This window comes from Helicoverpa armigera, chromosome 3 (genome assembly GCF_030705265.1).
Source record: "Helicoverpa armigera isolate CAAS_96S chromosome 3, ASM3070526v1, whole genome shotgun sequence".
Taxonomy (NCBI): domain Eukaryota; kingdom Metazoa; phylum Arthropoda; class Insecta; order Lepidoptera; family Noctuidae; genus Helicoverpa; species Helicoverpa armigera.
Window position 1 is genome coordinate 10,815,704 of NC_087122.1, and position 24,353 is coordinate 10,840,056.

General features: G+C 34.5%; 1 protein-coding gene across 8 annotated transcripts in view; it reads right to left on the minus strand.

The window, feature by feature from the left end:
* Kcc (kazachoc) overlaps nucleotides 1-24,353 on the minus strand; it is a 466,160-nt gene that overhangs the window by 439,188 nt on the left and 2,619 nt on the right. For all 8 annotated transcript variants that reach the window (XM_049836553.2, XM_049836552.2, XM_064043647.1 and 5 more), the window contains exon 2: nucleotides 10,673-10,972. In XM_049836553.2, the coding sequence (XP_049692510.2) occupies nucleotides 10,673-10,793 (121 nt within the window). In that variant the 5' untranslated portion in view covers nucleotides 10,794-10,972. The remainder of the gene's footprint in view (nucleotides 1-10,672; nucleotides 10,973-24,353) is intronic.

Sequence of the window (24,353 nt, forward strand, 5' to 3'; positions counted from 1 at the left end):
ATAGGTACTATTTTATTGAATTTATTTCTAGTTTACATAAAGGTACTAGCTTCCACCCCGGATGCATTTTCGTATTGAGTAAAAAGTTGGGTTCAGGATGCTTCTTAACTCTGTGTCATTCGCCTCAAATGGATCAGCCGCTTTTACTGGAATTGCTTAACATATACATAGATAAAGTTATTTTCGCATCTATCATATGTATTGGAAGGATTAGGTACATTACATTCGATGGTAGTCGCTAGGTTTTTTGCGTCCTAACAATTAATTAATACAAAATAATAATCTTCATTCGGCTTTTCTAAATAAATGGTAGAAAGATAAGTTATTCAAAACGGTATTCAAACGAAATAGTAATGGCGGAAGCTCCCGAGAACAGATAATTAAATAAAAGTACCAAAACCAACTTCTATGTACATTTCGAATCGTTACGACGAACTGAAATTCAACTGAAAACTAGAATCATAATGGCATGGCCGCAATCAAGTCACGCTAGGGCTGCTCAGCTCAACTTATTTTTATTTAAGGTATATAAAAACAATCTTTTTTTACATTGTACAATCAATATTGAGAAGATGTTTTTGCATTATTACTTTTCTTACAAAAATATTACTTGACTGTAATTACAGTCATCTGTTTGTCATGTAAAGATTTGAAACGTTGCCTCGCCAACGTCATTTTCAACTGACTGAATTCGTAATTTTTTTTTTTTCAAATTATAGTTAGTACATACTGTTTTGCTATAGGCAACACAAAATGTTAACTCTACCATCATCAAGAGCCTTTTTATCCTGGGCACAGGCCTCCTCTTACACAGGGACGAATTGAACGTTAATCATCACACTTGCTCAATGCGGGTTGCTGATTATAATCAGTTATTGGTGTCCAAGATATAATTAAAAATTACATACAAACTTGGAAAAGTTGCTTTGGTACTTGCCTAACCTGAAATACTTGGGAGGTTGGTTCTTTACTCACTAGGCCACAACGACTACTATACTATCCCAAAAAGGGTTTTAGCGCTAAAGAAATTTCATAATATTATATCCTAGCAGCCCTAAGTCCAGGCAACTTGTTGTCGGTATTCCTCGGATTCCGTGTCACTGCATAATTCCACTTCGGTTGCAGCGTTCTTTTTTTTCAACTATTTTCACATACAACTCCCCTTTTTAGCTTTAAAAGCGCAAAACGTACCTTTCACGTGAAAGCCGTGTAAAGAGTCCAACTGAAATGCGTCATACATTTAGTTGGACAAGTTATAGAAGCGCCCATATTACGACATTTTCACTTTAATGTACTTTACCTGAAATCTATTTAAGCTGCGAGTACGTGGAGAGAAAAGTTTTTCTCTTTTTTTTAGGTTGGTAAAAAGTAAATTTGATGTAGGTGTAACGTAAGTATAGGATACCTATAAGTTGTAGTTAACTCCTACCATCTATTGTTTATTTGAACTATCTCTAAAGCTGGTTTTACATATAAACGTATATCACAAACATGGTAGTCACATGGTTTTTGCCAATATCGCGTTTGCTACTTCTGGGCCACTAAAGGATTTCTTCAAGTTACTGCCCAGAAAAAGGGGTACTATGGTTTTTGTACCGTTCCGTTTTCCTCATACAAGTTATGAAGTGCAAGACAGATGTTAAGGGTCCCATAATGCTATAGCATTAAATATTTTCTATTATTTCCCACAAACTGATTGAAAACTCAAATGAAAATTAATTTATCGATAACTAGCTTCCGCCCGCGGCTTCGCACGCGTAGAGTTCGGACATCGAGTTTCCAGAATTTTTTTTGCTATAAACCTCACGGAGCCCAAGACCTTTCCAACGAATGCAAAACCGTGGAAATCGGTTCGTGCATTCTAAGGTTATAGCGTCAGGGAGGAAAACCCGACTTATTTTTATATAATAGATTAATATTGATATGTTTAATCAAATAAATGAACCTGTTTACTACGTACATGGAAAAAGCTATGCCTAATTGAAGGATGGCAATTGGACAGTTCCCATAATTGGTTTGCGGTTATTGTTGAATTAGGATATTAATTGCTTTGCACGTATATACTAATTTTAACGTGATTATTTCATTGGTCAATGAATATGAGACTTTGAACTGTATCATTTGACCAATTGGCGGTCTTTTACCAGCTGGTTTGTTACTTAATAAAACTGAAAAATAAATCGATAAGCTGAAATAATTATACAACGAAGTATATCTTAATATCCTAACTCTTTTATAGCCTACAAAAACTATTGTATAGACATTTCATGCGGCCTACTGAATGTAATAATACCTTACCGAGATGAATTTATCGGTAGCAAGCCTCAGACTCTCATATTTACATTCTCATAACATAGCGTTTATTTGCATTTGTGGGAACAATAATGCTTGAAATTCCAAGTTTATATAGAGGATTATGTCTGAATTGGTCGGTATTTTTATGTTAGGTATACTTTAAGATTGATCTTCTTTGTTAAAGGGGTGTTTCACCCTGTCTATATGTGATGTGCGTATATCTGACAAAAAATACGTTTTTAATTGACAACTGTTGGTCTCAGAGAGAGTTTGAGCTGTCTAAGGCTCTCTAAATTGAAATAGCCTATATAACTGGATGATGAATATTATAGTTACCTTTTTTTGTTTTAAAAATATAAAAATCAATTAAGGTTTGTCAAGCCAGTTCATCATTTACACACAATAGAGTACCTACTATGGTATGTAAAGTTCATTCCCACGCGGAAAGCATTTTTATCACTTTACATAGTTTTTTGATGCGGGTCTGAATGTTTGCGCAAGTGAAATGAATGCGCGAAATGTAAAAGCACGCACGATACACGAGAACTTTCTAGTGTGACGCACGTATTGAATAATATACCATACTTATTGAAAAAAAAATCAAATATATTTGGGTGCCTGACTTTTTTTTTTAGTTCATTAAGGACATGATAAACGGGAAGCGTGTTGAGTAACTCTGAGTCTTTCTCTGTGTGAGAGGAGAAATGTGCCCGGGACGATTAAAAGGCTGATGATAATCGTGAACGTATTGCTTGAAAAATAATAAGGTTTAAAATAATACCTGTGATATGACATCAGACAGAAAAATGTGTTGCGCTAATCCCAAATACCTAATCATCAGGATAAAAGTAGGAGAATACCTCACAATTCTACAAAATAAAAACACAAATAATGCAATGAGGTGAATATTCTACACCCAAAGCTAGAATATTCAATTTTTGAGACAGGCTTTCGAAAATCCATTTTGTCTGAAATCAGTCGAGAAAAGTTTTTCGCCGAAGTAAAGTTGCAAGCCAATTTCATGTGCGCATGTTTGTTTGTTTATTGAGTTCTATAATACAGCTTTGTGGTAAAGTAGGTTTTGTTGTAAATGTATGTATATTATGATGGAATATTGGAAACCAATTATAAATATAAAATATTGAGTAACGTATAAAATGTTATAGACTAGTTACTATATAAGATAGCTTTTAGTTGAAGATGAACATAGCTTACGAGTATCTCTACGCTTAGATTTTACTTTTCATGATGACAAAAGTTTGAAAGATTCACATCTAAACTACTGAACCAATTAAGGTAAAGTTTATGACAAGATTATTATAATTATCTAGAGCCTATAATTTTTACCCTGGTGCGGGAAGCAAGCGGCGTTCCCTTAGAACGCCTTGAGCCGCAGAGAAGAGCTAGTTTGCTAATATTTATCCCATTTCTTCGTTGAAGAGTTCACATATAAACACAAGCACATGTGGGTACTACTAGACATATGAACAAACACGGCTTTATTGTCTACAAACAAAGTCTGTTGACTCACGATACGTTATTAGTTCGCTTCGGGAAATTCCGAACTGTGCCGAACGCTCCCGACTTTTGTGCATGTAGGTCAACTTTTTCGTTCAAAATCGTATCGAGTACATCATCGTCATCAGTCCTTTTTTGTCCCACTATAGGGCCTATACTATAGGCCTCTTCTCGTACAGAGAAGGGTCGAGTAAGTATAAGTACGTAAGTAGGTATAAGACTAAAGTATCAAGTACATACATTGAAGCAGGGTTTTTTATTAATTAGACACAGTATTTATTATGAACTCGATTCCACACGTGACTTTGTTTATGTCCAGCGGGAAATACTTCGCTTAGTCGGATTAGAGGCAGCCTCGATAAGTAGGCTCTATCTAACACATGCTTTGAAATAAAAATGATGAATCAATTGACACTTCTAAACGATGAAATATTCAACTATTGGGAAATTTTCTTACAAGTCGCAGGTGAAATCGCGAAGAGCGGTGACTTTTGCCATGACTGCCCCATCTTTACCCCTTTATATTTTACTTCCATTGTTCCTTTCTACAATAGAAAGTCAATAGTTAGAGGAAACGCTTCGTTTATACGCCATTTATATACCATTTCCTTAACTTCCTACTCCAGTTCCGAACTCATATTTGTATGCACTTTTGTCGCTGTTTGTACTGAAACGACTGTTCGATTTATTTCTGTGCTGTTCCTGATTTTGTTTGCGATTGCTATTCTGTACAATTACTTACTATAAAGCCAATAGATATAGTATTGTATAGTTTACTTGACTGCCTAGGGATGCTAACTTTTATAAGTAAGTATAAGTATTTATTTATTCAAGAAAAACATAGCACTTTGCACTTAACTTAGGGATTACAACTAATTTGGGACTGAGTACTGGTTTGGTCTATCTTTTAATTACGTAAATTGTCGAATAACATCTACCTCTATATCTGACATATGGACACCTTTCACACACGGTCGATTAGCCCCACGGTAAGCTTTTTATTAGCTTGTTTTATGGGTCCTAACACAAATGACAAGCTATGTACAAATAGTTATATATACCTACCTATATTTGATGATGTCCTCCTAGCCAATTATCGGCTACGGTGGCTCTTCTCAGGAAGGAGATTAGCAAGCATTTGCGCAGACACAGGTGCACTCACTATTCCTTCACTCTCATAGCCCGATGGGACGGCTATCCGACACGACCGGAGAGAGATCATATCATACCTTTTTTTTTTTTTTAGCGACGTCAAAAATCATCAAATGACCCCTCACGCTGTGGGTTAGCAGCGGTGAGGGAGTGTCAGACTCTCACTGACTAAAAACCGTCGTGTTCCGTCATAGGCCCTTTATGTACCTGGGCCGATGTATCTCTTTCAAACAACCCGCAGCCCCGGATCATATCATACCTATACTTATTTATAGCACAAATGTTTCTCTTTTCAGAATGTACGTACATAGGGAGAAAAAGCAGCATATAGTGTGGGGACGTAGACAAACTCACGTTTCTAAACTAGTAACAAGTATAATCACCTTTAAATGGGTTTCGTGCCCTTGTTTCCGACCGCCAAGGGCGCTGGGTACCGTTTGCCCAGACATTTTGGGTATTTAATCTTAACCTAACAAAGTTAACTGGCATTGAACTACGTTTATTTAAACGCTATATCGACTTAACTAAGTCAACAGCCTATTTGGAATTTTGAGAAGCTAGACTATTTTCTTTGCATATATTTTCAAGTTTATTAATTATATCGTTTTTTATGTGTAACTTTGATTAACTTTAAGAATAGCTGGAATATTGAAAATATTGAGAAATCTTTTCGAGTCTAGTTTGAGCCTAATGGATGGTAAAATACCTAATAGTCTAGACGTAAGTAATATAAAAATTAAACATTACTTTACAATTATACTAACAGCAAGGGGGAGATGAAACATTCATTTGTTTCAGTGCCCGCACACCGGTGAAATCTCACCTTTAGATACCACTATTAAGCCTTTCAGGGAATACTTACTTAAAAAGTCTCCATTCATACTTTACTTCAAAACCGTAAGCATGTATAACTTATCCCACGAATATTCACTCCTACACTCGACCGTGAATGGAATTTTAATAAAACGCCAACTTTTAAGTCTCAAAATTAAAAATATAATGTGAATAACTTTAAGAGTACCTGCACACTGCAGACTAAACAATCGGCAGAAAATTGACCCGATGGTTGGCATTGATTATTTCTGTTACCGGCTAAATACCATTTTTGTTATGTGCCTATCATTCATCTTCAGACTGATTTATGAGCCCAAATAAATTATCGGCCGACTAAAAGTTTCCAGTGTGCAGGTCACAGTTGAACACTCCAAAATTCTGCACGCAGCATTAACTTTTCATCTCTTTAGCGAGAAATAATGCATTCTGAAACATTCTGAATGAAATCTGTAAGATTTTATATTCTTATTCTTCTGAAATTGTGATGGCTGAAACGAGGTAAACTGTCTATCTCTCGGGTATTAAGGCTTCGACGGCGAAAACGGGTTACTTCAAACTAAAAGTTTTATTTTCAAAAGGTTTTGTTACACCTCAATTTCTTCTTTATACCTAGTCTTCAAAGAGGACTGTTTATTATTTTTTATCATGCTAGGTAAACGAGAATTTTAGTTTTTAATTGACGCTGTTTTGGATTTTTTATAATCTCTACTATGTTTAATGAGAAAGAAACTCTGCCTGGGCTCTTAAAATACTGGACCTATTTAAATGGGGTACACAGATACTTAGTAGAGAAAGAACATACATAGGTTTCTTATTATTCGGGTGCGGGAATCGGATGGAACACGGGGACGGAACACAGTAACATATAAAGTTAAATCTGTCACAAAAAGAAGTATTCTGAGTGAACTACCTGCTTTTTGAATATTGCTACTTATATCAAACTCCATAGGTGTTATGAAGCAACCAATCTTTAGCTTCACACTACACTTATAATTCAATTTTAAAACAAAAATCACCCGTCAAGATATTTATTTTTGTATCCGAACATAAAAATATACATACTTACATCTTCGACATACATCACATATATCACATGTGAACTACACGCGATTTTATCAATAAATAAACCATACTTCCAGTTATTTTATTACCTTATTTTTACTATACCTACGTAAGATTTCGCGTAAAAATATTTTCGCAGTAAGTCTATACTTAGAACACCATAGTCTGAGTTCATGGGTTAATAATCACGCGACACGCCAGCCGTGGGAAATGGCTTTAAATGTTGACAACATGGTTAAAATACAAAGAAATTATTATATTTGTTTATTCTGTGTTTTAAGTAGTGTGATGTATCTGGCAATTGAAATAAAGTTAATTGAGAGCCAAATAAAAATCTAAAAGTAACATCTTCATTGATAAAGAGTTTGTTTTTTTTTATATGAAAACGCTAATTCGGAAACTGCTGTGGCTGTGCTGTTATATTGAGCAAGGCTGTAAGCTACTTTTTATCCAGGTGCGCGAAGTACTTCCTACGGATGACGAGTGAAGCCGCCGGTAGAGGCTATAAATCATGGATAATTTTCGTGTTTTCTTGAAGTTGAAATGTGTTTACTTACAGGATTTCCCGAGGGGGACATTTAGAGACGATATAATAGATTACAAACCGGCCAAATACGCTGGTTACCCGGATAAAATATAGCCATTATCACCTGGAGACAATATAGCTTTACTTTAGACTTAACAGCGAAACATTTTTTCAAAATCAGTTCAGTAGTTTCGTAGTCTTATTTTTTCTCATCATAATCATCTTCATTTGCCTAGCCTTTTCCCAATTTGTTACTCCTTACAGTGTTTCACAAGGAGCGACTGTCTATCTGTCTAAATCCAGTAACTAGAAAACGACATAAGCTTACATATATTGTATAAACAAATAAGTTGCAACTCCATAACCCTACAACACATTAAACCTCCCTCAAAATAGGGTTGTCGCATTTTATTTTTTGCTTCACACATCACTTAAGTACCGTCACACTGGATCCGCTTTCCGGGCTCCCGTACAAAGTTGACAAAGGAACGCGAAGCCGGCTGGTTTTAGCAACCCTATGTGTTTCTTACATTGTTCTGTATAGACTTGCATAAGAAAATGAGGGAAACATTGCGGTTGGTGTTTATAGTAGTGTTTAGTGGTGATGTGAAATATTTTCAGTTTGTTTGAGACCTAAAATTATTGTGAAAGAATTGATTCATACTTTTAGAAGTGACTAATAATGGTACCTGTGTCCAATTGTGGGCAAAATATAGGTTGTTAAAAAATATTTATTTTTCCTGGAGAGACCATTTTACTCAAGTGAAAAATGACTGTACCTTCTCATGCTTCAATATCTACTGACCAAAGTTTTCCTGCAGACTATTTATCGTGAAAGAGAATAGTCTGAATTACTGAAGTATTTTAATAGTCAAAGCTTCATCGACAAAACTGATAATTTTGTTTGTATACATTATATGTATAAAGTAATCATAGTAGTTAACTCCCCATCATAGTCTTACGCACTTAGTTTTGGCACGATTGATAGTCCTTTTAGACTATCAATCGTGCCAAAACTGCTTATTATGCAAATAGCCAGTTAATTAGTGTTAGTGAGCATGCATTAGTGTGAGTGGTGTTAACTTAATCACGTGTTAGTGAAGTTACTGTGTAACGATGCTTGGTTTCTTGCTTAAGTTAAAGTGGTAGTGTGCAAATGGTTGGGTGGTATAATACTTGTCATATTTATCTTAGACTAGCTTCTGTCAGCGGTTTCACCCGCATCCCGTAGGAACTACTTCCCGTACCCGGATAAAAAGTAGCCTATAGCCTTCCTCAATAAATGGGCTATCTAACACTGAAAGAATTTTTCAAATCGGTCCAGTAGTTCTTGAGATTAGCGCGTTCTAACAAACAAACAAACTCTTCAGCTTTATAATATTAGTATAGATTAATGTACCGATCGCTTTATTAAACGTACTGAAAACACCGTGGTTTGATCGAATATTATTGGTCTCTTAAAACATCTGAAGCAATTACTATCGTGAAAAATTTTAAAAAAGCGCTTTTGGACTATGATATTTGATAAGTTCACTATGTACCACCAACCACAACATATTTGATTAGTAGGTATCTGGTGTCTACGGGATACGCACAATTGAGCACTTGAATTTATTCTAGATCAATCTTTGAGTGCGCATGCGTGAGGAGGATGCATGCACTTCTTCGAATCATTTTGTCATTGAAAGGAGTGCATACTTTGAAATACATTAGAAAATTGATAAAAACGAAAGGTTTCTAGCATAGGTTTAAATAAAAGAATTCCTAAAATTCAACTGCAATTTCACTGAAGTGAAAGAGGTATTTAAGTTATGAGAAAAGACGTATACATCAGTTTTAAAGAAAAAATACAGGAAAAACTTTTAATTCCAGAAGCAGATAATACACAAAAGGACCTGGTATCTAGGGTGCTTGAGTATAAAAAGAGAGATCTGTAAAATAAATATAAAATAATAAGAGATTTTTTAGAAATAAGCATTACCTTTGTTAATTCTTTTTTTCCTGTCTTCTTTCTTCATTTATGTGTGTACAGTTACAGTTACAGCCTTTTTTTATCGTCCCACTGCTGGGCACAGATCTCCTCTCACATGGAGATGGACTGAGCGTTAGTCACCACGCTTGCTCAATGCGGGTTGGTGATTTCAGACTATATAGTCCAGGTTTCCTCGAGATAATTTCCTTCACCTTATTATCAGCCATTGGTGTGTACAAAAATTGAAAATAATTAAGTAGGTACAATCTAATTAACACTACAAGTCAGTCGACGATAACGTGTTTAATACAAGCAAGAATTTAACGATGACTTTATTACGATTTTCTCTGACCTTTCAGCCATTAACACCGTTTAAGTGTTAGCCCTTCAATTAAGACGATTCATTAAAAATAATAGGTTTTTAACAGGTTATTATTAAATCCCTCAAAGTTTTTATAAGAAGTTTGTTTAGCTGAAGTTTTCAGACCTTTTTTGTGAGTTGGTATTGTTTTTGTACAAGTTGGGAACTCTTAGACAAGATATTATGAAACGGAGAAATGTTATATAAAAATGTTAATTAGACAAATCATCAATTATTTACTAACGTTAAGCACAGAAAATTATAGATCATATTTTCAAGAAGGTTGGGTAAAAAGTTAACAATTGCTTTTTTCGCGGTTATCATTTTAGCTTCATGAAAATATAACATTAATTTCAATTTAATTTATGATTCAAAAGTCGAATCCACTTAGTTTATTTAACTTGTATTTAAATAGCATATTAACACTTCGCTGGTTTGTTTCTACCTCTAAGAAATGGTAAAATTATTATAGTTGTTATGTTAAGCTCCACCAAATGGTATAATGTTAAACATTTATTCATAATATTTAAATTTATTTTAACTGTACACCTCGTTTTCTAGTATATTTAGATTTTCTCATAAGTCAGACTTAGTCTGAATTTTAATTGCGAAATAACTCAGCTGTGAAAAACATTTACCTAGTTACCATTTACCTATATAAATCAAACTAAGATCAAAAGTCCTATTTTGTGTAATATCTCCATAACATGGAGTTACCAGTATCGACTACATTTGTTTCAGCAAGCATTAACTTAACTACAAAAATATAATATCACGCAGATAAGAAACCATTTTACCTTGCAATAAACTTTCTTCTCATTTCAAATACATATACTCTAGAGACCTTACACCGGTATACTAATTCTAAATATACCAATACATATATGTGTAGACAATACCTAAATACCTGGTAAACTAATTCTGCACATAATAATGTATGTGTGAAACAAACCTGAGTCTGGAAGCAGCTTTCCTTTCAGCTCCACGTCGCTCTCAGCAGACGTAGCTCCATAATTCTTGTACGTTTTGCCCGAGGGCTCCTCAAACTTCGTCACCTTAAACCGTTCAGACATTTTCACGCAATTTTCACTCTTATTCCAACACTTATAGCACTCAATTTACACTAACACTCGATATGATTATACACTGTTCGGTTACACTGTGATATGTTTTGATATGGATGTGTTCGGTCACTTATACATTGTTTTATGTTTCTTATGTGCCACTGTTTTGGTTTATTTCGTGCTGGTTGCTATAAACAGTAGTTTTGTTTAAATAAGTGCTGGGTTTATTTTAATATCATTGAATGTAGAGAAAATAATCATTAGGAAAAATATTCGTTTTGAACATGAAGGGGGTTGATAGGTCGGCAACGAGAGAATCTATGACATAAATGTTATGTATTAACTTGAGTACTACTAGATACTAGTCAGTAACGCACTAAGAAGAAGCGTAGACACCTCAACTGTAAATTTCCTACGTAATTGTTATTTGAATAAGATTAATATTTTTCGTTCTTTTAATCAACAAAGGCAGAAATAACCTATAGATATTTAATTTCTAAGCACCAATATTTTTTTCCAGTAAACTAGTACCCAAGTTCAATTTATTATAGAAACAGAATCCATACAAAAGTAGTCAAGAGCAATTTTCATTCGGACGAAGCAAAAACTTTTACGTGAGCAAAATAAAGTTGAAAAAACACTCATTTCTAAGCAAAACATTTTTCTTCGCAGCTACGGAAAGTTCTCGACCCTTATAACGTGGTTAGGGGTTACCTAGCTAGGTTATAAATGTTGACTAATTAGTATAAAACAGTCGGTTGTTTTCTGTTCAAAGAAAGTGTATGCAATTTATACTAAGTAAGTTTGAATTCCATCACAATGTAAAGGTAATACATTGTTTTATTAGTAAACAATTCATATAACAATACATTACTATAGCAAAACTATAGGCAAAGAAGAACATAACACAAACGCAAACTATTTTTTTTTGTTTATAAAATTAGAAAAACAATTGAAAGTCTAGCAAACCAACATTGAAAGTCCCTTTCAGGGCTATCTTACAACTGACATCATAAAAGACCATTACTATGGTAAAACACAAACATACACATATGTACCCAATAATCTATTTCAAATCATTAATACACGTAAATGTATGAACTAATGAACAAATGCCGTGGTTGCCGCAACCTTAGTGAAAAACGCCGCGTAACTTAACTGCAGTAAGAAAATTATACGGACTTGCTTATGCATTCAAGTTTAAGTTAAGTTATTCAAGTATTGTTTTTGAATCGGATTTTTTTGTTTATTGGTTCGAATATTGTGGTATTGAGAGCATGATCATTATGTTGTTTGAAAAGTACCGATTGACGATTGCGGTTTGAGAGTACAGAATTTATACGAGAAAATACAAAGATAGCGATAGAAGAGCGATCATCACTTCAGAACGAGTCAAAATGTGGTTATGTAGTGTGTATGTGTGGTAATGTTAGCAGATTTATCTTTGCAAAAACACGAATAATCTGCTTTTTAAGATCACGCTACGCGCGATTTCATTACTGTATTACCATAATTTCAAATTTACATCATACAAAAATCTATTAAAGATAATTAAACACTATTGGAACAGGACATCAGTCAGCACGTCGTAATATCTGGAATGTTCTGGGAAAAAAATCCCTGCAACCGGGACGGCTAGTAAATCGAATTAAAAAGATTCCCCTTGTATCTGACGCGAGCTCGGCAAAATGCAAATGCAGCGATGTTTTTTCGTTTGGTTTCAGAAGATAGTAAAAGCTTTGCTGATATGCGGGTGAAAATAATGAGGGCTACGGAATTAATTATAACGTAGCTTTAGGATAATAGAGATTACAAACAATATAGGTAAAAACTTGAAAATATGGTCAAGGAAAATGGTAGATTTTCAGTTCGTAAAAATTTTTGATAAATATTTTTTTTTCAGTACTTCCAGGCGTATAGTAATTGGGGACTTTATAATAGTAGAGTGTACTTAAAAAATACCTTTTTAATTTAAATAATATGTACCTATATTAGGAATCTACCTGCTACATGATATGCAGCGTATGCAATTTCTTAAACATAAATACTATTTTAAACCATTTTACCGAGAGTAGGTACCTCTTATCGGTAAAATCCGTGACATTCTTAGCTATGGCTAAACTAACAAACAATGTAATAATTAGAAACATATTTTTTTCATATTTTATAATTATACCTAGTTACAAGCACTTTATAACTATGTACCTATGTAAGTTATGTGTATTAAAATTGTGTCTGCAATCTGCAAAATGAAACCAGTTTTTCCTCATCTATGTACCTACCTAACAAAATTATATTATTTGGACTAGACTCTACCTACTATATTTTACTCTTTTATCGCATAATATCACTACTAAGATTGACTGATTTATAGACATTGTATTCTTAGACTATAAAAAATGGTTTTATCGCAACGTCGCTTCCTATTCCACTCTCGTTTTCAATATATTTTTTTGCACACACTCACACATGACTGTCCTTTTTAACCGAATTCGTACACCTACTCTAATCTCAAAATAAACATTTTATTGAATTACTTCCATTAGATTGCAAATAATAATTTTATTGTGATATTTCACCCACGTCCCGTGAACAACTTGACGCACCCGAAGAAAAAGTCAAAGCTTTCGCTTTCCTTGATAAATGGGCTACCTAATACTGAAAGAAATATTCAAATCAGTCCTGTTGTTATTGAAATTAAACAAAACAACTTCAGTCTTAGTAAGTATTGGTATAGTTTTTTATCTGGTAAACAATACCTCACTCACAGCTTAGGGGTCACTTCACACCAATCTAATAAAAGCCACCAATATTTTGTTAAAAAAAAGGAATCATGTAAAAGTCATCATCTCCCGAGCCTTTTCCCAACTACCTATGTTGGGGCACCAGTGTTTTACAAGGGGCGACTGCCTATCTGACCTTCTCAACCTAGTTACCTAAGCAACCCCTAAGTAAGACTGGTTGTCATACTGGCTTCTGACTCCCGTAACGACTGCCAAAGATATTCAATGACAGCCGTGACCTATATAGTTTAACGTGCCATCCGAAACTCTGTCATTGGTGTCCAAGATTTGGAGAAGTTGCCTTGGTACCATCTGACCTGGAATCAAACCCACACACTTTAGAGGTTGGTTCTTTACCTACTAGGCCACCACTTTTACCTACAATTTAACGTGCCCTCCGAAACACACAAAAAGGTATTATCTAAAGGTGACGTCACATAATCCAGGCACATACATTGTTATCAGTTATCTAGTAAAGTGGGTCCTTGAACATTCGGGTCGACGAGGTAACATATCAAACTGGTTTTAAAATTATTCTTGTGTCGCACTGATTAAGGTAAGATCGGGCTTATAGAATATGCATTTGCAATCTGATTATTATATTGTGGACTAGTGGATTCCTGCGATTTCACCTTCGTTTGCGACTCTAGAAAACTTTTTTTACTGAGTAAAGCAAAATATTTATCATGATACAAAATTATTGAGTAACGCTTAAAAAATTGTGGACATTGTTTTTCTGGTGGAATTTCAGGTATCCTCCTATCCTATTTATTTAATTTCCAACAGAGGATACACAGATTACTTACATTAAACACAAATATGTACATAGGAACTGATTACAATGTTTCCCCAATTACAGGAAACCACAGCATTTACTTAATGATAACTAAAAGCTACAAAAAAGTTTGACATTCATATACTTAGTATTTAATTTATAAATTATAAAAACAAAAAAAAAACATACAACAAAAACACACATACTATTTCAGTCAGTCTTACTTAGAACTTACTTCTTCGTCTTTCCACGTTGCTACTAATTACCCTGGATATGTTTATAGATTTCGTTTGCAACATAAAATAATTTATTTCAAATCATTGTCGAACCTTTATAAAATATCAAGATTTTAATTAACAACCAGTAAGAAAAACTCAATACTGTCCCAGTTGCGAAGTGGGTGAGTAAGAAAGTAAAGTCTATGAAAATGAAGATAAACTTTTTGTAGAGTGTTTCTCGAAGTTCGATCTCAGTTCCCTTTTATAGTTTGGAGTGCTATTAAATTGTTTTATATCAACTAAGTTGTGCGGGTTTTTATCAAAGGATCTTACTATTGAAGTTTTAATATTGTATTTTTTTAGTTTGTAGCTTAGATATGAGAGCGTTTTTTTATGATTCTTGTAGCTTAGATACCAGAGCGATAGAGCGGTAACAATAACTATTGTAGTGGTAGTCAAAATAATGTGGTTAGGCACACGTGCGTAGTGTAATGTGCCAAGAAGGGTGCTTAGACCACTACTACTAATATACGAAAGAGAGTGTAATTGACTGCACCAATTCAATCAGAAAGAAATTCCAAAGAAAAACAAAACACGATCGTTTAACCCATCCAAAAACTACAGACATAACAAACGTCTGTAAAACACATTACAGTACAAAATCGAGTGCACACAAAGCCTACACAAGTGCAACAACAGAAGTAATTCTATAAATATATCGAGTGACAATCGGCCGATACCGAAGTGATCCGGTGCAACAAACGAACGATCAAATGACGCCAATTGAAATGTATTGAAAACACTGAATTGAACGCCAGGGCCGACATCGGTATTTCATTCGTCGCGTCTACTGCGAGTTATTTTGTTCAAATCAATTATGAGTGTTTGGTGGTACTGTTTTTGGGGTCGTTGACCTTTGTGATGGGCGATGTCTTGATGATTTATTATGTTAGACTATTCATTGATAGAGAACTGCGTTATACTAATGCGTAATATAATACTGAGGTGATTATCTCATGGTATACCATCACCCACTGCCCGTCACCATCTTTAAATCGTCGGTCCACTGTGCAGAATGGATGGATGCGGGCTGACCATGACCGGGATGGATGGCGTTCAGCAGTGGACAGCAATTGGCTGATTCCCTAGCCTCAATCTCTTGATGAGTTCCTAAGATAACCAGTTCAAGGAAACAAGCAAACTCTATAATACTAGAAGAGACAGGACAATCTAAACAATTCTAAAATCTAATAGCCTTATATTTGACTATTATGTAAAAGTCACCCCTGTCCAAAGTTCTCTCCCTGACATCGTGGGAGTATCTTTTATGACACCCACTTGAAACAGCTGGACGTATCAAGTGTTCGGGCTACAACAGCGCTGATATTTCATGATGTAATACTAGCATAGATTTTTGTCAAATATCATTCAGAAAAGTTTGGATTTTCAACGTGTACTTTATATAATATTGAGTTACAATGTTATTTTGGTGATGGATCAAAAGCATATTTATGCACAGCTAGTTTTTTAAATGATTAGTCCGTATGCTTGATAGATTGACGTAATTTTTTAAAAGACATTTTTGACATAACACACATAACTACTCTGTTTAGGACAAAAATGGTCTCCTATTTCGTTAATTATTTCACTGTAGATTACCTACAAGCTTCACCTTTTAAAAATAAAAACAGTATGGCAATAAAGGAAGGAATATATTTCTCCCCGGCACCACATAATCCCAAATAAATAAGAAAGCTAGATTGTAATTATTGGCCAGAATCCTCCAGAGTATAAATCCTTACTTCAGTTGACGCCAACCGAACGAAATACTACGAAATAAATAAGCAGATAAACCGCAAAAACTTGCTTTTATTTCGAAGAGAACTTTGTGATCTGATTTCTAAGAAAAAACTTCACGGTTTCATGTAATCTGATTATGACAAAAGAATTTGTATCTGATACAAGAAAAAGTGCTTTTAAATTTTTACCGACTTCATAAAAAAAGTTCTCAATTTTATTCCTATGTCGCTATTTTCAAAGCACTACGCACTAGCACTACTTTAACTCTGCCTTGTTAAATCGCCTTTCAAGTTTTTTTGGACCTCCATAAAACTACAGAACTACTAAAATTGTCTACTAACATTATCTTAGTTGTTATAATTCCCACTTAGTGGCCGTTCCTAATCAAAAATACATCCACTACTCACTCACACATAATTCCCATCGCATTATTTCAAAAGTTCACCTCCACAATGAATAACATTCGGTCACACAATGGTTAACCGTCGCATATTGATATACATGCAGTAAATGAATGTGTCCGGTCAATTCGGCCTATGGGCGTTTGCTCTTATTTTAGAATCAACTGGTAATAGAATTGAGTTGGTCCAATCAAGTGAGATGGGAAAGTTATCTATTTTGGGAATAAATACGTGTGGGGTGTGAGTATTCCCAGGAGATATTGAAAATTCCCAGTGTTTTTTTCATCTCTATTCTATAATCATAATAGAAAGACGCAAAAAGGTTAAGAAATAAGAACCTGCAAGTGCAATATGCATAAAAGAAAAACATCATTTTTTTAATAAGTTATTTCATTTAATACTAAGATATTTTTTTTTGTCGAGTCATTAAACACATTAGCGTTTCAACAGTAGCTCAAATAATTAAATCTTTCGCATATACATACGTGCACCAATCAGACTGAAGCTTACGCAAAATACAATATTAACTTCCTTAATTAAATAATTAGTATCAGATGTATTTTGTTCGGTGTGGTCAGGAATCTTGCGAAACTACTCGGCAACATATTGCGCTGTGTTACTTTTTGTTACCAAACTTTTTTGCATAATATTTCTTAATTATGTGTAAGCCTAACTGTGTAACGCTAGCCTTAATTATTCTTAATAATTACATTCTACGTCAGATAGAGATGTATGGAGAAATAATAAAATCATTATTACCACGAGATTTCTGTGAAATTAAAGTTTGCAAACTCTTATTTATCCTATATGCTTATATGATTTTAAGAGGTAATTTTTTTTGTATCTTTTTAGAATCATATGGGGGAATCAAAGAACTATTGCGCTGATCCCAAAAACTACTTCGCAAAATAGAGCCAGTTATCTGGCAAATCAACAAAGAGTATACTAAAGTAGGTTTTCTTTTAAAGGGCAGTGCAGTACCTACATAATAGGCAATGAACCTAAAAATCTAATACCCTTCCCTAGTCTAGACTATAGGTACATATTATACAATAAAACAAGTGACGCGAGCGTTTACAAAACGCGCGACACATGATCAGACGTACAACCGTCGCGTCGCATCAACCGTTTGTAATCCGAACTTGCCTTCACGACTTCTGCGTGAAACATGACGATATTGGACGTCTGGCATCCAGGCATTCCCTCGCAAGATTAACGTTTGCTTGTCTCGACTGCCTTTTAGGCGACACTTTGACGAATGATAATCTTAGGGTAAACGCACCATAAGGGAGTGCCTTCAAGTCTGGAACTGAATTAGTTTCGTTGTAAGTAAATTGTGTCTTGGAATTTCTGTGAAATGGTCTATGTAATGTTTGTTCGTTATAAGTTAATGCCATATGAAGTTTTAGATCGTTGTTCTAAAACATTGCAGACATAGTTAATTGTTCTCAGCGATGGGAGTTATAAAAATTTCAACTTATCAACTGTCGCATTTTAATTGATAGATATGCCTAAATAATTAATATTAAATTAACATTTTCACATACTCGTAAAATACCTTTTAGTTTTTGGTATGTTTTTTTGAGTCTATATTTTTTCTCTCCTCATCCATCATGTATACAGAGTGAACTTCAACTTAAGAGTCATATAATATTATAGTCTAGCTTTATTACAGAAATACATAGCGACAATATAATACATTCTAGTCAATAAATCACGTCACTATTTATACCTATGTATAATCATAATAACTCTGTTTAAATTACAATAACTCAATATCCAACTTCAATACTTAATTATCATCTAGCTATGCGCTAATATAGTATTTATAATTAATGCCTATAATATGGCGCAATTATAACGCTATAAACATCAATCAGTATTATAATTATTATGTCTGACTAGATAAATAGGACTGTTTGACTTGACTTTTGAGATAAATGTAGTACCTACATAAATCAAAATCAAAAAAAAATCAAAATCAAAAGTCATTTATTCAAAGTAGGCTGAAAATCAGCACTTTTTGAACGTCAAATCTACAAAAGACAGCCCCCAAAACGCCCGCCCTTCACCACTTCCTATGTGTTTTTGCTGGGAAGAAGAAGTGGTGGAACAAACTCCCCAGCAACACAATTCTGTCTGTATGGTTTGAAGAACCGTATACAAAAAAATAAATAAAAATATCACTCAAAATTATACACATAAATTTGTATAAAAAAAGCAAGTAAACATGTAATCATGTTAGCTAGTACACACCTTACCCATACCTATTGCTCAAGCAGCTACAAAAAAAATATATATATAATGTGTAAAAAAAACAAAAAAAAGAGAGAACATAAGGCCTCCATTCAGTGAAAATAGGTATAGTTTTTGGGCGTACCTACCGACATGTGAAACACGATGTGTTTTTATATATTATATAAAAAAAAAATTAAACAGATTTACAACATAAACAATGAAAACGGTGAACTAGGACTACTGTTCAAATCAAAAGTCATACACATTATATTACGGGTCAAGAAATATGTAGTCAGCAAGACGACCTGGTACCACAAGCAGCACCCGTTCACGAGCATAACGCGAGGATCAGCCATCGCCCCCCTCGCACATTTTTGAGGGAGGGAGGCAACCCGACCACCGACGCTACCGCAAGCAATACCGTCTAAGGGAGCATGACGACTTGCAACCACATAACAAGAAAACAGTTAATACTAATAGATTCACAGTCGCTAGTAAACCATTTACAAAATTGCGAAACAACCCATCGTGAAAACAGTACGATGGTGGTAATCTGTCAGAATACATACAAAAATGGAAAATGTCACGTATAAAATTAAAATAAATCACATCAACTATCAATGATAACTCTTGAAGCTGTCCGGTGTTTAACATGAGGACCAACTACTCTTATCGTTTAAGTAATCATTAACAGTATAGTAGGCTTTCTTCGACAGAATAGATTTGACTTGGACTTTAAATTTATCAAATGGCAATTCTAATAACGACTGAGGAAGTTTATTATAAAATCGTATACCTAGCCCCTTAAATGTTCTATGCACCTTGTGAAGCCTGTGAATGGGTACGCACAGTTTATGCTTGTTCCTAGTGTTGATACTGTGGACATCACTTTTCTTAGTGTACAGATGAATATTCTGTCTAATATATAGTATGTTGGCAAGGATGAATTGAGATGCCACAGTAAGGATACCTATTTCTTTGAAAAGCTCCCTTAAGGAATGCTTGCTACCTAGCTGATATATTGCACGAACGGCTCGTTTCTGTAGTACGAAAATGTTTTCGATATCTGCAGCTTTGCCCCACAGTAGAATACCATAGGACATAACGCAATGAAAGTAACTAAAATAGACTAGTCGAGCTGTGTCTACGTCAGTGAATTGTCTTACTTTTCTGACGGCGTAGGCAGCAGAACTAAGCCTTCCCGCGAGGCTGGATATATGCGAGCCCCACTGTAGCTTTGCATCAACTGTTATTCCCAGAAACACTGTTGACTTCACAGTTTCAAGAACTTCATTATTTAGGATAATATTAGGTCCTAAGTGTTTCACATTAGGCAAAGTGAACTTAACACATTTAGTTTTTTTAGCATTAAGAACTAAATTATTTGTTGTAAACCAGTGCGTAACTAAGGAGAGTGCACTATTCACGTCATCAAATTGCTCTCTACTCCTATCAACTTTGAAAATGAGAGATGTATCGTCTGCAAATAATACTATATCACATATATTTTTCAAATGGAACGGTAAATCATTTATATATACTAAGAATAAGAAAGGACCTAAAATAGAACCCTGCGGCACGCCTAATTGAACTGGTAGGCCTGAAGATTTGACACCGTTGATGTCTACGCATTGCAATCTATTATTTAAATATGATTCTATGACGTTTAAAGCTCCGTTTTGAACGCCGTAATAACGTAACTTGCGTAAAAGTGTGTCATGTTGAACGCAATCAAAAGCTTTGGAGAGGTCGCAAAGACCCTATTGCGTTTTGAGAGTTTTCCCATGCATTAAAAATATGTTTTAAAGAGCAACACCAGCATCAGTGGTCGAACGACCCCGAGTAAAGCCATATTGTTCGCTATGGAGGAGGCAATTTACATTAAAATAACTGAGCAACTGCTTGAGTATTAACTTTTCAAATATTTTACTAAACGCAGGTAGAATTGAAATTGGTCTAAAATTACCAATATCCGACTTGGTTCCTGATTTAAACAAGGGAACGACTTTACTTTGTTTCATGAGGTCGGGAAATACACCGGCATCAACGCATTTATTGAATGTGACAGCTAGATAGGGGGCAACAATGTCAATTATATGACTTAAAAGTTTAATGGAAATACCCCAGTAATCACCGGTGTTTTTTGCCTTGAGAGTTTTGAAGGCATTGATGACGTCTTGCGGCGTTACATGCTCAAACTTGAATAAGAAGTCACACTTGGGTACAGAACTACGTAAAAGCTTCTCAGCATCAGTCGAAGAAGAATTTAAGGAGCGAGTTGTAGCTATGGGTATATCGGCAAAGAACTCGTTAAAGGCTTTTGCTACGTCGTCCGCATGACTAACAAGTTTGTTATCGACTAGGATCTCAAACTTCTTTTCATGACTGACCGATTTACCAGTTTCGTTATTTATTATTTTCCATGTGGTTTTAATTTTGTTATTTGACTTTTTAATTGTATCGCTTAAGAATTTAGATTTTGCGATATTACAAACCTTTTTAAATAATTTAGAATATTGTTTAACATAACTAACAAATGCATCATCAAATTGATACGTTTTTATTTCATATAGCTCATACAGCCTCGCTCTACTTTTATAAATACCTGTGGTGGCCCATTGATTAAAGTTGGCCGAGGTACTTTTAATTTCCAAAGTTTTGGTTTTAAATGTAGAATCAAATTCTTTCTGAACAATACCGAAAAGTGATCCATAGATGGCATTAGGATCCTCGTTGTTAATAATGTTGGGTTTTATTTTTTTAGCTATATTACATTTAAATCTGTTACAACGACTAGCTGAATGGGGCCTGCATTCAATTTTAAGTGGACTTGTATGAATTACCATGGGAAAACTTACTTTTTGGCCACAGTGGTCGGACGTGAGGTCGTTAAAGACTAGAGTATTATTTGATTCAACAGAATCGGTAAATACATTATCGAGGCAAGTAGAAGAAGACGCCGTTATTCTCGTTGGTTCATAAAATAAATTCACTAAATTGAAAGACTTAAATAAGTTCAAAATTCTAGTAGTTAATGGCGAAGCCTCCAAGATATTAACATTGAAATCACCACATATAATTTTTTTAAATTTGTGACTTGATTTTAATTTATTAAGTGAATCTTCAATTACCGATTCGAATATACTGAAATCTCCCTGAGGGGGGCGGTAAACGCAGATTATAATATAGCGCTCAAGTTCCACACAGGACAACTCTATAGTGCGCTCGATAGAAAGATTAACTATATCCGGGCGTTGTTTACATTTTAAATTATTTGAAACTAGAATCAAGGAACCGCCTCGAATAGCCTTACTTCTTACAAACGCACTCTGTATTGTGTAATTGTTATCATTAATAAACAGTAATTCATGCTCTTTTAGCCAATGTTCAGTTAAACACAAAACATGAACATTATGGGTCTCCATAAATAAACTTAACTCTAACTCCTTGCCAGATAAGCCCTGCATGTTTTGATGTACAAGATTCAAAACATTCGACTCACCTGTTGTCGTGCCTAATAGTTTAAACTAGTAGGCGTATCAATAGTAATGTTAGTAGTATTACTAACAATATCCGAAGATACATGACAAGTACCTGTGTCAGTGTGTATATTATATGCTAAAAGATTAGCAATATGTCGTCTACAACTAGGTGGCAAATACATAGAATGTTCAGTTAGTTTAAATCTATTGTCAAATTGATTAACATCAAAAACTGAAATAGATTCAAGACGGTTAATCCTATTGTACATTAACATATTTAGGTCGAAAATGTGCCTATTTTGTTCCTCAGTCAAACTGTAAGAGTAAGGTAAGGCACCTATTATGAATTTACATTTATTTATTACACTTAAATGTAGTACAAGACTAATGCATTCTATGATATCTTTTTTTGTAACATTAAAGCTATCTCCATAAAGTAATATTATTGTAGAATGGGGAATTAGCTTTGTCAATTTAATAGTGTTTATTAAGTGGCTAAAACTGGCACCAGGTAAACAATTATTAATTACATATTGTTGCGAACACTGATTAAATATACTACCTAATCCTTGACCAAATTTGTCAGAAAAAATGTATGTAACACTTTTATTTATAACTGTAATAGAATCAGAATCATGGGTGACAGCCACTTGAGTCACCTGTGGTGCCGGGATAACTGACTGGGGCTCAGGTGTTGGGGAGCAAGTACAACTACAGGAAAGGTTATTTGTCAATGACTCATACCTCTCTGCATTGCACCTCACTATGTCTGCCAGCTCACAGGCCTCTTGCATGCGCTTACTCAAATCCTGTTGTGAAGCTTCATATTTGTGGAAAATATCCCTAAGACAAATTTCTTTAATATGAAGTTCCTCCTGTAAGCGCTGAATTTCAGTGTCATGAAACGACCTACATACGTCTAATTCTGATTGACAAAGTTCTAAATCACTTATTAAACTAATGTTCTTTTTCCTAAGGAAATTGTTTGATTTATACACTTTTTGTTTTTTTAATGATTTTCTAATTTTACCTATTATTCTATTTAATTTTAAATACTTTTTAATTTTATTGTGTGATGTAAATGTTTTACTTTCCTGAGCTAAAGTATCATTGGTCAAGTCAATTGTTATCATTGGCTGATTACTACAAGAACCGGATGCACTACCAACAAGCTCATCGTACAGGCTGCAGGTGTTCGCAGACCGTTCACTGGACTTTGCAGACTCCAACTGTGTGATGGTGTTGTGGGCTCTGCTTAGCTCATGTTCCAGCTCAGAGATCCTGGTTAAAGCCAGTTCATGTGTGTCGCTGCACTCTTGCATGTTTGACACTAGTCGATTAAGATGTTGATTTTGGTCGAGTATATCCATATGTTCTATATGTAATTCAGCTAACTGGTTCTTAAGTTCAGTGTTCTTGTCAACAATGACCTTAACTTCTACCTCGCTGTCATCCCGTTCTTGTAACAGCTGTTTGCACAGATCTTTGCTGGTTTCCAAGTCTTTCAGTGTAGCCCTCAACTTTTCCTCAAAGAATGCAGCTCTACGGGTTAACATGATGAAAAGTTAACCCTGAGGCACCCTGGAATGTGAGAAGAGATAGCTAAGTGAAAGAAGGAAGAGAGGTTAAAAGTAAAGTTAAGTTTAGAAACAAAAGACTGGAGGATTATTATTTAATGAATTAATTCTTAATACAGAGTTAAAGATGCTGAAGCTAATTATAAGGAAAAGAGTACTCTGAATTGCTGGATTGTGAGCAAGTTAATTATGTTTTATGAAAAGAGAAAATAAAAATTAAAAATTAAAAAGTTGTTGAGGGTATTTTTTTTTCTAAATTATCAGTAGAAAATTAATGTGTTTGTTAGTTGTTAAA